Here is an 11,371-nt window from a genome sequence, read left to right as displayed (position 1 = left end):
CCCGGTGGGGCGGCGGCGCGCGGGCTGGACTCCCGGGGGAGGCCCTGGGGCGGTCAGGTCGGGTTGTTCCTGAAGCACCGCGTGGGGGTTGGGCTGGGGGGAGGGCGGAGAGGCAGCGCCGTGGGGTGCAGATGTTGGGCTGGGGAGGACAGAGAGGCAGCGCCGTGGGGTGCAGATGTGGGGCTGGGGGGTGGGCGGAGAGGCAGCGCCGTGGGGTGCAGATGTTGGGCGGGGGGGAGGGCGGAGAGGCAGCGCCGTGGGGTGCAGATGTTGGGCTGGGAGGACAGAGAGGCAGCGCCGTGGGGTGCAGATGTTGGGCTGGGGGGAGGGCGGAGAGGCAGCGCCGTGGTGCAGATGTTGGGTGTGGGAGGGCGGAGAGGCAGCGCTGTGGGGTGCAGATGTTGGGGTGGGGGTGGGGAGGACCGAGAGGCAGCGCCGTGGGGAGCAGATGTTGGGCTGGGGGGAGGGCGGAGAGGCAGCGCCGTGGGGTGCAGATGTTGGGCTAGGGCTGGGCGGAGCGCGGAGAGGCAGCGCCGAGGGGTGCAGATGATGGGCTGGGGGGAGGGCGGAGAGCCAGCGCCGTGGCCTGCAGATGTTGGGCTGGGGAGGCGGAGGCAGCGCCGTGGGGTGCAGATGTTGGGCTGGGGTGGGGAGGACCGAGAGGCAGCGCCGTGGGGTGCAGATGTTGGGCTGGGGAGGGCGGAGAGGCAGCGCCGTGGGGTGCAGATGTTGGGCTGGGGAGGGCGGAGAGGCAGCGCCGTGGGGTGCAGATGTTGGGCTAGGGCTGGGGAGGGCGGAGAGGCAGCGCCGTGGGGTGCAGATGTTGGGTGGGGAGGACAGAGAGGCAGCGCTGTGGGTGCAGATGTTGGGCTGGGGTGGGGAGGACCGAGAGGCAGCGCCGTGGGGTGCAGATGTTGGGCTGGGGAGGCGGAGAGGCAGCGCCGTGGGGTGCAGATGTTGGGCTAGGGGTGGGGAGGACCGAGAGGCAGCGCCGTGGGGTGCAGATGTTGGGCGGGGAGGACCGAGAGGCAGCGCTTTGGGGTGCAGATGTTGGGCTGTGGGGGAGGACAGAGAGGCAGCGCCGTGGGGTGCAGATGTTGGCCTGGGGGTGGGAGGACCGAGAGGCAGCGCTGTGGGGTGAAGATGTTGGGCTGGGGGGGACAGAGAGGCAGCGCCGTGGGGTGAAGTTGTTGGGCTAGGGGTGGGGAGGACCGAGAGGCAGCGCCGTGGGGTGCAGATGTTGGGCGGGGGGGAGGACAGAGAGGCAGCGCTGTGGGGTGCAGATGTTGGGCGGGGGGAGGACAGAGAGGCAGCATTGTGGGGTGCAGATGTTGGGTGGGGGGGAGGACAGGGAGGCAGCGCTGTGGGGTGCCGATGTAAGACAGAGGCAGCATTGTGGGGTGCAGATGTTGGGCTGTGGGGGGCGGAGAGGCAGCGCCGTGGGGTGAAGATGTTGGGCTGTGGGGGGCGGACAGAGAGGCAGCGCTGTGGGGTGCAGATGTTGGGCTGTGGGGGGCGGAGAGGCAGCGCCGTGGGGTGAAGATGTTGGGCTGGGGGTCGGGGGGCGCAGAGGTAGCGCCATGGGATGCAGCTGTTTGGTTGGGCTGGGTGGCAGAGGTAGGGCCTTGCGATGCAGATGGGTGGGGTTGGGGAAGTTCCTGTTTCCCATCTCTCCCCACCCCTAGCATTCACCTGCCAGTCTCCCCTTTTCCCCACAGGTTCACTTCCCAGACTGGGAGGAGTGTGACTTGTGCACAGGCGCTGAATCTGCTCCCATTGGCTTCGGCCTCCCTGTGTGGAAGGAGTTTGCTTGGTCTCAGGTGAGCCATCCACTCATGGGCACCAACCAGATCCTGCCCCTCCAGAGGGTCTCACCATGGCAGGGGCTGGGGTGCGATGGGGCATGTATGGGAGGTGCTCACCCTGCTCTGGGTGCATGCACAGGCATTGGGGTGTCTGTATAACTTGTGACTGATCAAGTCCCCTTACTCCTTCCCAGAGGTCCCCACATGGAGCAGAAGGGGAATGCTGATGGATGGCAGGTGCCACTTATAGGGAAGGCCCTTTCCCAGCTGCCTGTGCCTGGCTTGAGGGCCAAGCGAGGACCTAGTGATGAGAATCAGCCTCCAACCGAACAGGTGAGATGCAGCAGGCAGATGTGAAAGGTGGTTTCTTGACCCACTTCATTTTCCTGTTCTCCAGGGCTCTGCTCCCACTAACTGTCTCCTCTCTTCCCCTCCCACTAGAAACGTGCCCGAAGGCTCCCTGTACCAACCAGGAGGGTGGCAGCCTCCATTGCCGCCACTTGTTCCAAGGCTTCGGCAGCAGCTGCAGTACCTAGGACTCAAAGAGCAGGTGAGCTCTTGGGAAGGATGTGTGCTGGGAATGGGGGGTATGTTTGCCTGCAGGATGCATCATCCTGCAGGCAAACATCATCATTAGCAGTGTTGTACTCAAAGTACTATACAGGATCTTTTCAGGGGGATTAAGGCAAAACGCCACATTTATTAGTAATACAGGTATTAATTAATACTCTATGATATGCATATGAGATATATCTCACAGTCATGCATTCACACAGACACAAACACACTCTGTCTTGCTGTTGTTACCAACTAGTTGCTCCCCTTAACTGCACTGGCCAGGTGAGTTAGATGGGGGAGGGGTGGAGCCGGGCTTCTGCCGATCCGGATCGATGCTCCGATGGTGACAAGACGAGACCCGGGGTCCTTCTGCAAGACACCTCACATTTATAGCAGCTTCCCTCTTATGCAAATCTAGACCAGATTCAAAATCTGCGTCTGTGTCCATTGGTCTGTGTCCGTTGGTCTTTGTGCTGCTTTTCTCTGGGTGTTGTCCCAATGCTGCTCAAAGAGGGTGTTATCTAAAGAAGGTGCTGGCTTCTAATCCCTGAGGCCGTCAATATGTCTGCGCTTCTTTGTTGGGCCCACTTGACAAGTTGTATTGTCCTTTGCTCTGGCTCCCATTCCCTCTGCAACTGTTGTCGCTGTCTGGAGGTGGGTGTCTTCCAAGCCTCACTCATTCACACCTCATTCAGTCAATAGGGCAATTGATTACAGAGTGGGGGGAAGATCTTATTCTACTTCTAGCAAAAAGGCACATGTTTCTTTTACTTTAACTGTACTATTCTTAGGGGCTATAACATTTTATACAAAGTTTCCTACCAATTTTCTATATAGGGATCTAATACAAAGTTGTATGAAAATAGAGGCACAATGCCAAGTCATATGAAATACAAAATAACATGCAAGATGCAATGTCATAAAGATACTTAATATAGAAAGATACTTAATACAAAATAACACAATGCAATGTCATAAAGATTTATAGAGATAGTTAATACAGAGATTTCTCTACAGCAGGACCCCTTGTGTTCATGAGAACAGGGAGCTGACACCAGGGGTCCTGCTAATGATGATGCTTCATGTCCACCACAGGCCGTCGGGCTTCACTTCGACCAGAACTGACCATCCCAGCAGCCTCAGTTGCAGGTATTTGTGAGACTGGGGCTTTTACTCTGAGGGGAGGCTCCTTGTGACCTGGTGCCACTTGCCAAACCCAGCACTGTCATCCAGAGCTCTGTGGGACCCAGTCCTGGGAAGACTGTTGGTGGGTAATAGTTCTTAATGAGCAGAGCACCCTCTGTCAACTGGAAGCCCTAGGCCTAAGCTCCCATGAAGAGGGCCCAAAGGGAGACATGAGCCTTACGCTCAGCTCAACTGCATTTTTCTGTCAAATACAATACTCCTGAATGCCACAGTTGATCTGTTCCAAAAATTGGGGGAATGTTCAAGGCAACAGGGGTCAGAACCCTAGTGACTTTGGGGGAACCAGAAAACTGAAAGTGGGGGGTGGGGTATAGGCCCCATGGAGTCCCTGCCATTGTTTTGGCACAGCCACATCCTCTAGCACCTCTGGAATTGCCTACAGATCAAACTGCTGGTTGTGGGTGTGACTCATGGTGGCTGGTGCAGCCCTCACTGGAAATGCCAAGGGCAGGCTGCAAAAGGGAGCTCAGACACTCCCAAGACTGGTGGGTAACACTGAAGTTACACTCCCCAAGCAGTCACAAACTCTGCTGCTGCTCCCTCGGTTATCAAGAAGCAAAAAATAAAACAAAAAAAGGGGAATCACACAGCCCCCTTATTGCATTCCAGTTCTCTGGCTCCCAATCAGCACCTAGGTCCAGTACAGTCAGAAGTTGTATATACTCACATATACAAAGTGTTCTTCTGACCCCAAAGGGTCAGCCACATCACCAGGGTAGTATGGGATTGGATCTTACCCAAAATACTATGCTGTCAGCCAATCCTTTAGTGTCTAAAACTAAAGGTTTATTATAAAGAAACAGAACAAGAAGGGAGATCGTAAAGCAGTCACTTAGGTACAAAGACTTTAAAGTTCATCTATCAGGTTCCTAGCAGTATTGGTGAGTTTGCTGGCTTGAAAGTCCCTCTGGAATACATCCACAGCTTGGATGGGTCATTCGGTCCTTTATTCAGAGCTTCGGTTTGTAGCAAAGTTCCTCCAGAAGTGAAAAGCAGGATTGAAGACAAAATGGAGAAGATGCAGCTGTCTTTTGTAGTATTTTGTCATGGGGCCTGTGCGTCCATTGTTTCAAACACAAGCTGCCTAGCACATGGCTTGGAAGCCTTTTCTGTCCATGGACATGCCTGCGCATGCCTTGCTGAGTCGGAAGGTGTATCCTCTGCCTTCTCTCAATGGGTCAGTTGTATAGCAGATGGTCATTAATGGGCCGTCATGCTGATTCCAAACTGTCTCGGGGTGTCACTCAGAAGCATAGCCCAAGTTTAAAATACAGACATACATATGTATCTGTAACTCCTAATACAAAAGGTGATACAAACATATAAACAAGATTATCATATCTGGCAAATCATAACATTTTTGCAGATATCTTGCATGGCATATCTGCCATAACTCATTACCAATAGTGTAAAATTGCATTAATAGTATCCTAAAGTGTTCCCCAGATTTTATACAGCGTCACAGTGAGCACCCATGAACCCCTTCCCGCCTAGTGATACTCCAGCTCATCTCTGGTCCTACTCCCAATAACTTACACCCTGAGTATCTCCCAGATGGACAGAAGACTGACAATGAAGTGGCCATTTTCTGTGATATTTTTGATTCCTCTGTATGCCTTGGTTTCCCACTGGACTGGTTAAACCCAATCCATATCAATGGTGGATGTGCCAAGACACTGGGACCCCCAGGAACCGAACAACTGACACTTATCCACTGGATTCTCCAGCAGACCGAATATGTGATCTCAGCATGGGTCGATGTCTTGGGCATAGGAGTTGGCTGTTGGAAGAAACTGTGCAGCTTTCAGCTGGGACTAGGGACAGAGAGACAGCCAAGTTGACTTTGATGAGAGCCGACTCTAGGCTCCCGTTGATATAGCTACTACCTCTCAGCGTGTGGCATACCTACAGTAAGGAGAGAACCTCTCCTGTCACGAAGCACTACACGGGCTCAGCTGCAGCATTTTAAGTGTAGACAAGTCCCCTGTTTTGGATTCTTGGAGGCTATGGCCTGTCCCTGTAGAAGGATGTGGGTCCTTGGGGCCTAGCACACTAAAGGGGTACTCCCAAGGGACTGGTTTCAGGCTGGAGTATAGCCCAGACCCTGTGGCTGCCTGAGAGGTGGTGGCAGAGAGTCAGCTACTGAATGGTTTCAGTGACTAAATTGTCAATTTGTCAAGTGCTATGTTCTGTCCTTGGGGCTCCCATTGTTTTGGCTCATCCTTCAGTGGTATGGTCAGTTCCAGCCAGTCCTTTAACACTCATCTGTTCCACACCAGCCAGTGACAAGACACAGCACCTCCCATCTCCTGCTATGCCCCAAGAGCAGCTCTTGAATTATTTTGCACCTGCTGGCTAGCAATGTAAAGTACAGAAATAAACTGAGGCACATAAGAATCATAAAAATATTACAGAAAATTCCTGTTTTGTCATGGAGTGCACACAGCTTCTGGCATGGGGAAAGAGGGGATTGGGGACACCTACAGAGCCATTGCAATGGAGGGAGAATAGGCAAACAGAGCCCTTGCTGTGGGGGTGAGAATGGGGGGGTGACATCCAGAAATGGGAGGCACACAACCCTTGTGATAATAGTGGGAAGGGGGCACATATAACCCTGTGAGTTTGCATGGAGTTCTGAAAAGAAGAGGATGGGGGAGGGTAGCACACAGGGAGGGCGAACAGAAAGATGCAAGGATGCCTGGGGCATGCCAGACCTCAGCATACAAGAGCTATGAAGTGAAGACCCCCTAGTTTACAAAAATGTTCAGTGTGTCCTGTTTCCTTGCACACAGCACTTCCAAACAGCATGCATATTCCTTGCTCATAGTTTCCAAGTCTGCTCCTCTAGTCAGCTGTTTCCTCTCATAGCCACTCACAACTGCTTCACTCCATGATTTGTTGTGAAGGAGTGGGAATTAGTCATAATATTTTGGATGAATATTGTGTGTGCCTCAGTTTCCCCTATGTGGTGTGTAATTAACAAGGTCAGGAGGGTCGGGGAGAAAGAAAGATTGTTTACTCTTTGCTGTGATCCAGATATACAGGCGGGACCAACGCCTAGCTGGCTGGGGCCCCATGCCCATGGAGAGTCTCAGAAGACAATGGCCACTCCAGTTATTGGCACCTAGCAACAAACAACCATGGATGGCCCACCCTCCTTAGGAAGCCAGCTGGCGGACAAAGGACTAGGGAGCGGCCAGGTGGGGTTGTTAAGTGTGGGCTGCTGGAGGCAGGAAAGAAGTTTCTGGACTGGGATTAAAGAGGAGTTAGATGGCTCTGAACGGATCCAGATCCACCTGGCTGTAACTTTCCGTTGCCTGTGTTAACTAAAGACTTGCTACGCTGTGTTCCAGACATCTAATAAACCTTTCTGCTTTTACAATGCTGGTTGAGAATCATCTTAGATCAAGGGAGCTGGGGGTGCAAGTCTTCCCTGGGTGTCCAACTCAGGTGGAGTCGGTATGGGGCGCTCACAGTGTGAAGGAGGGATGCTGAAGGCTCTGAGGTTTTGGTCCAGGAGTCAGTGAAGTCAAGAGGCCTACCCTAGTGAGTGAGAGACCCTAAGGAGGCTGACACACTGAAGGGATCCTCCCAGGGACTGTTCAAGAGCATGGGCCTGTAGTTCCATGACACATGTTCTCCCCTTTCCCTCTGCAGATGTCGTCAGTAGGCCGGTGCCTGTGGCAGCAGCTCCAAAGATGGGTAAGGCGGCAGCAGGAGGGGCTTGGTGTCAAGAAGGGGTGAAGCCAGAGATGGGGAGAGGGATAGCCCTGCTGGATCCAGTCTCACCTGCCTCCCCCTTTCTCACCACAGCAGCCCCTGCCCTAGCTGCAGGGAACGATGGGAAAAAGCGGGCGGCCTGGGACCTGAAGGGCCAGTTGAATGATATGCGGACCAAGGTGAGCAGCTACAAGGACAAGGTGCAGAGACTGGATGGGGAGAATCAGCAGCTCAAGAGGCAGCTGCAGGAGCAGGTGGTTCAGAACCGGGAACTGAGCAGCCAGGTCAGGTGAGAGGGCTGAGGGGGAGGGATCCTAGTCGTTCTGGTTTGGGGGGAATGACTCCTGCCCTATCTCACCCTGCCCCTACTTCTGTAGCACACTGAGCTCCGCGCTGCACACTTGCCAGGAGCAGGCACAGCAGAGGCTCCACGAGGTGATGGAGCTGTCAGACCTGAAGCAGCAGCTGGAGGAGCAGGTCACCAGCCACAGCAGGACCATTGGGCAGCTAGAGGGGATCAAGCAGGACCTGTCATCCCTGCTGGAGACCAGAGAGGTGGGTCTTGATCCTGGGAAAAGGGGAGATGTGATGTTAACCTCCCTCACTGGAGCCAGAGCTGGGCTGATCCAGGTCATGTGTCGCCTGTGCTAGGGTCTCCCATAACATGCTGTACCCTTAACCCAGCTGTGCCCTGTCAGATTCCTGTTCAGTAGACAGGTTATGTACCCATTGGGTCATCTGCATGCTGAACTGAGAGGAACCAAGCCTTACGCAACAGCTGCTGCCGCCGCTTACATGCATGGGTTCAATCTGCACCTACTAGACACAAGCTTTGTTTCCTATAGCAACAGCTCAACCTTATGAAGGCTTTACATAGACTTGCTGGGACAACACTGTGCTCTGCTGCAGTCTCCTGGAAATTCCCCTATTGCCAATGTCACAACCCCACTTTGCTTTCAGGACTTACTCCTGTGTCTGACTGTTCTGCTTTAGTTATTGCCTTGCTGAGAGTGCTGCACCTCCGTAAAGCGACTGCTGTCCTTGCAGGGTGTTTCAAAGGAACCTTTCCCCAGTGTTCAGGCACCCAACTCCCTTTTAAAATCCTGGCCCTAATGTTGGGCCTCTTTGATTCACTTGCACTGCAAACAAGCACTGCTTTCTGCACCATCGCATGCATTTCCCACAACAGCTTTGCTTTGACCAGGTTATCAGCTACATTCCATGTCTAGCAAGTCTGTCAGCAGCTGGGAGTCACATGCGCTGGCTTGACCCATGGCGTGTGACATGGTCTATTGTCTCTCCTGGTGGGGGCCTGGGGTGGGGGGTGTATTGTGGTATCCCGAGAACTCCAAGCAAGTCTCTAGCAGTAACCCCTAACTCCCGGTCCTGCTCCAGGTGAAGCTAAAGCTGGCAGAGGAGGGCCTGGCCCAGAGGGAATGTGAGAACAAGGAGTTGAGAGGCCAGGTGGCAGCCCAGCTGCAGGTTATGACCCAGCAGGAGGAGCGGTTGCACCACCTGGAGATGGAGAGGAGGAGGCTGCACAACCTGGTGCAGGAGCTCAAGGTGACAGGAGACTCTCATTCTGCCCCACCTTGGGGTGTGGAGGGGGTGGGGCTGGGAATTAAGGCAGGACACCAGGCAGGGGGTTGGGGGTGAGGGCTAGAAGATGGGATTGGGAGGGACAGCAGGTGGGAGCTGGGGACAGCCTTCCCCGCACTGGACTGACACATCTCCTGTCCCCAGGGTAACATCCGTGTGTTCTGCCGTGTGCGCCCCCTGCTAGCCTGGGAGAAGGAGAGACAGAAGGGACTGGAGCACCTGCACTTCCCCCTGCAGGACAACAAGGCCCTGGTGCTCTCCAAAGTGGAGGAGGTGAGTCCAGGGACTGAGGCACCGCTAGCTCTGTGTTTGTGATGGGCCATAGGCAGCCCTCTGGCTGTGCATTGGCTGATATTCAGGGCCATTCAGGGCAGTCACTGTTTGGACATGGCATTAGTGTGGTTAAGTTGGAGAATGCTGGTGCAATCTACAACTTGCACACTACACAGGCACTAGCCTTGGGCAATTCCCCCTGCAGGGATTCCAAGTCAGCCACCTCAGCCCCAAGCCAAGGAGTGGCTGACTCTGTTTCTGACTTGCTGCTGCTTAAATGTAGGGCTCCTGTGCTTGGAGCCTTGGAAACCTTGCTAGCACCTCACAGCCCAGCTGGGCCTGTTGCCTTGAGACCAGCCTTCTCACACCTCCAGGGGCTAGCATTTTTCTGAGCAGCAGGCTATAGATCTGTGCGCATGAACATGTGAAGGAGGGTGAATTGTAGTGTAGATGGTGCACAGACATTCATGCATGAGACTCCCAGTGACAGAGTTCCTGCTGCAATGCCCTTGGGGCAGTGCTTCCTGTGGCCTGTTAACAACTTGCATCTTATCTGTAGCCTGAATTTGTGTGGCTTCAGCTCCCAGTCACTGGTTTCTCCTTCTGCCTCTGTCTGGTAGCTTAGAGCCTTCTGCTCTCAAATTTGTCCATATATGTAAGTGGAGACCATGATCAAGTCTCCTCTGAGCCTTCCCTTTAATAAGCTGAATAGAGGGAGCTCCTTCAGTCTCTTACTGAGGCAGGTTTTCCAGCCTTCAAATCTTGTAGCTTTTCTCTGAACCTTTCCCAGTTTGTCATCCTTTTGAAGTGTGGCTGCCAGATCTGTACTGTGTCCAGTAACAGCCACAGATGCTGCAATGAGGCAATTAACCTCATCCCCTGCCCCTGCAACTTCCTGGCAGCATGTTAGAAACCTGGGGCCTTCTCTGAAGGGTTTGTTAATCTCAAACTCAGACGAGCAACCAAGTAGTTTCATTAGCAGCTTGCACTCACCAGTGTTGAATCTCACCTGCCATTGAGCCGCCCCTTCACCCTGTCTGGCTTGGCTCCTCTGCAGGTCCTCATGGCCACCTCTTGTCTTAAAGAACCCTCTGCAATCACTGCTTCTCATTCCCACTCTGGGGACTTCCTATCAGAGGCACAGAGGTGGCTGTCAATTCCCCCAGCCTAGGCCTGGGGTCCTGGGAATGAGTCCTATAGTCTGACCCACATGTCTGTCTCTCCCCCAAGTCCCACGTTGGGCGTGATCGCAAGGGTGATGTGAAATACGATTTCAGCTTTGACCGGGTGTTCTCTCCTGCCTGCTCCCAGGAGGAGGTGTTTGAAGAGATTGCGCTGTTGGTGCAGGTACAGAGTGGGGCACAGAACTTGGGGGATTGGGAATCTGGGGGTTACCTCCATAGTGACCACTTCCTCCTCCCTCCCTGCAGTCCGCTCTGGATGGGTACCATGTATGCATCTTTGCCTATGGGCAGACAGGCAGTGGTAAGACCTATACCATGGAGGGGCCAGACGACATGAGTCCCGAGACTATGGGCATGATTCCTCGGGCAGTGCGGCAGGTCTTCCAGGGGGCACGGGAACTGGAACCCAAGGGCTGGCAGGTGAGTGAGCATCCCACTCTGCCCTTCATGCCTGCCCCCAACCCTGTGGCTCTGGTAGCATACCTGGTCCCCCCACAATCTCATGTTTCTGACGTTGTTTCTGTCTCCCACACACACCTCAGTACCGTTTCACGGCCAACTTCCTGGAGATCTACAATGAGTCGCTGCGGGACCTGCTTGTGGGGCGGCCAGAGCGGGGTGCCGAACTGGAGATCAAGCGGGTCAGCCAGAGCAGTGAGGAGCTGCATGTTCCCAACCTGCGCTATGTGCCTGTGGACTCCGAGGATGAGGTGAGCTGAGATGTGGGTGTGCTGGAGCCGGTGGGCTTAGGAGCTGTACTGACCTCACCAACACACCCTGCATTCCCCAGGTGCTGAAGCTACTGCAAACGGCCAAGGCCAACCGCTCTGTGGCGAAGACGGCTCTGAACGACCGCTCCTCTCGCAGCCACAGCCTTTTCCAGCTGCGCATTGAGGGCTGGAACCGGAGCCGGGACCTGCACAGTGTCTGTGAGTGTGGCAGGTGGTGGCTGGGGCTGCCAGAGAATAACTAGAAGTCAGGGCTGGGGGAGCATTGATCGCTAAGCCCACCTGTGGTGTGACTGCC

At 54.4% G+C, this 11,371-nt stretch overlaps 1 protein-coding gene across 2 annotated transcripts in view; it reads left to right on the top strand.

Moving 5' to 3' along the window:
* The first annotated feature begins 1,724 nt into the window (after nt 1-1,724).
* Nucleotides 1,725-11,371, top strand: part of KIFC1 (kinesin family member C1) — a 10,846-nt gene continuing 1,199 nt past the window's right edge. For both annotated transcript variants that reach the window (XM_039519056.1, XM_039519055.1), the window contains exons 1-13: nt 1,725-1,820; nt 2,000-2,138; nt 2,247-2,355; nt 3,459-3,512; nt 7,227-7,271; nt 7,383-7,578; nt 7,667-7,844; nt 8,685-8,852; nt 9,033-9,161; nt 10,392-10,508; nt 10,592-10,765; nt 10,888-11,055; nt 11,136-11,274. In XM_039519056.1, coding sequence (XP_039374990.1) covers nt 2,010-2,138; nt 2,247-2,355; nt 3,459-3,512; nt 7,227-7,271; nt 7,383-7,578; nt 7,667-7,844; nt 8,685-8,852; nt 9,033-9,161; nt 10,392-10,508; nt 10,592-10,765; nt 10,888-11,055; nt 11,136-11,274 — 1,606 coding nt within the window. In that variant the 5' untranslated portion in view covers nt 1,725-1,820; nt 2,000-2,009. The remainder of the gene's footprint in view (nt 1,821-1,999; nt 2,139-2,246; nt 2,356-3,458; nt 3,513-7,226; nt 7,272-7,382; nt 7,579-7,666; nt 7,845-8,684; nt 8,853-9,032; nt 9,162-10,391; nt 10,509-10,591; nt 10,766-10,887; nt 11,056-11,135; nt 11,275-11,371) is intronic.

Source organism: Mauremys reevesii, unplaced genomic scaffold (assembly GCF_016161935.1).
Source record: "Mauremys reevesii isolate NIE-2019 unplaced genomic scaffold, ASM1616193v1 Contig82, whole genome shotgun sequence".
NCBI lineage: Eukaryota > Metazoa > Chordata > Testudines > Geoemydidae > Mauremys > Mauremys reevesii.
Note: the sequence above shows the minus strand (reverse complement) of the source record. Positions and strands in the feature narration are given on the sequence as shown.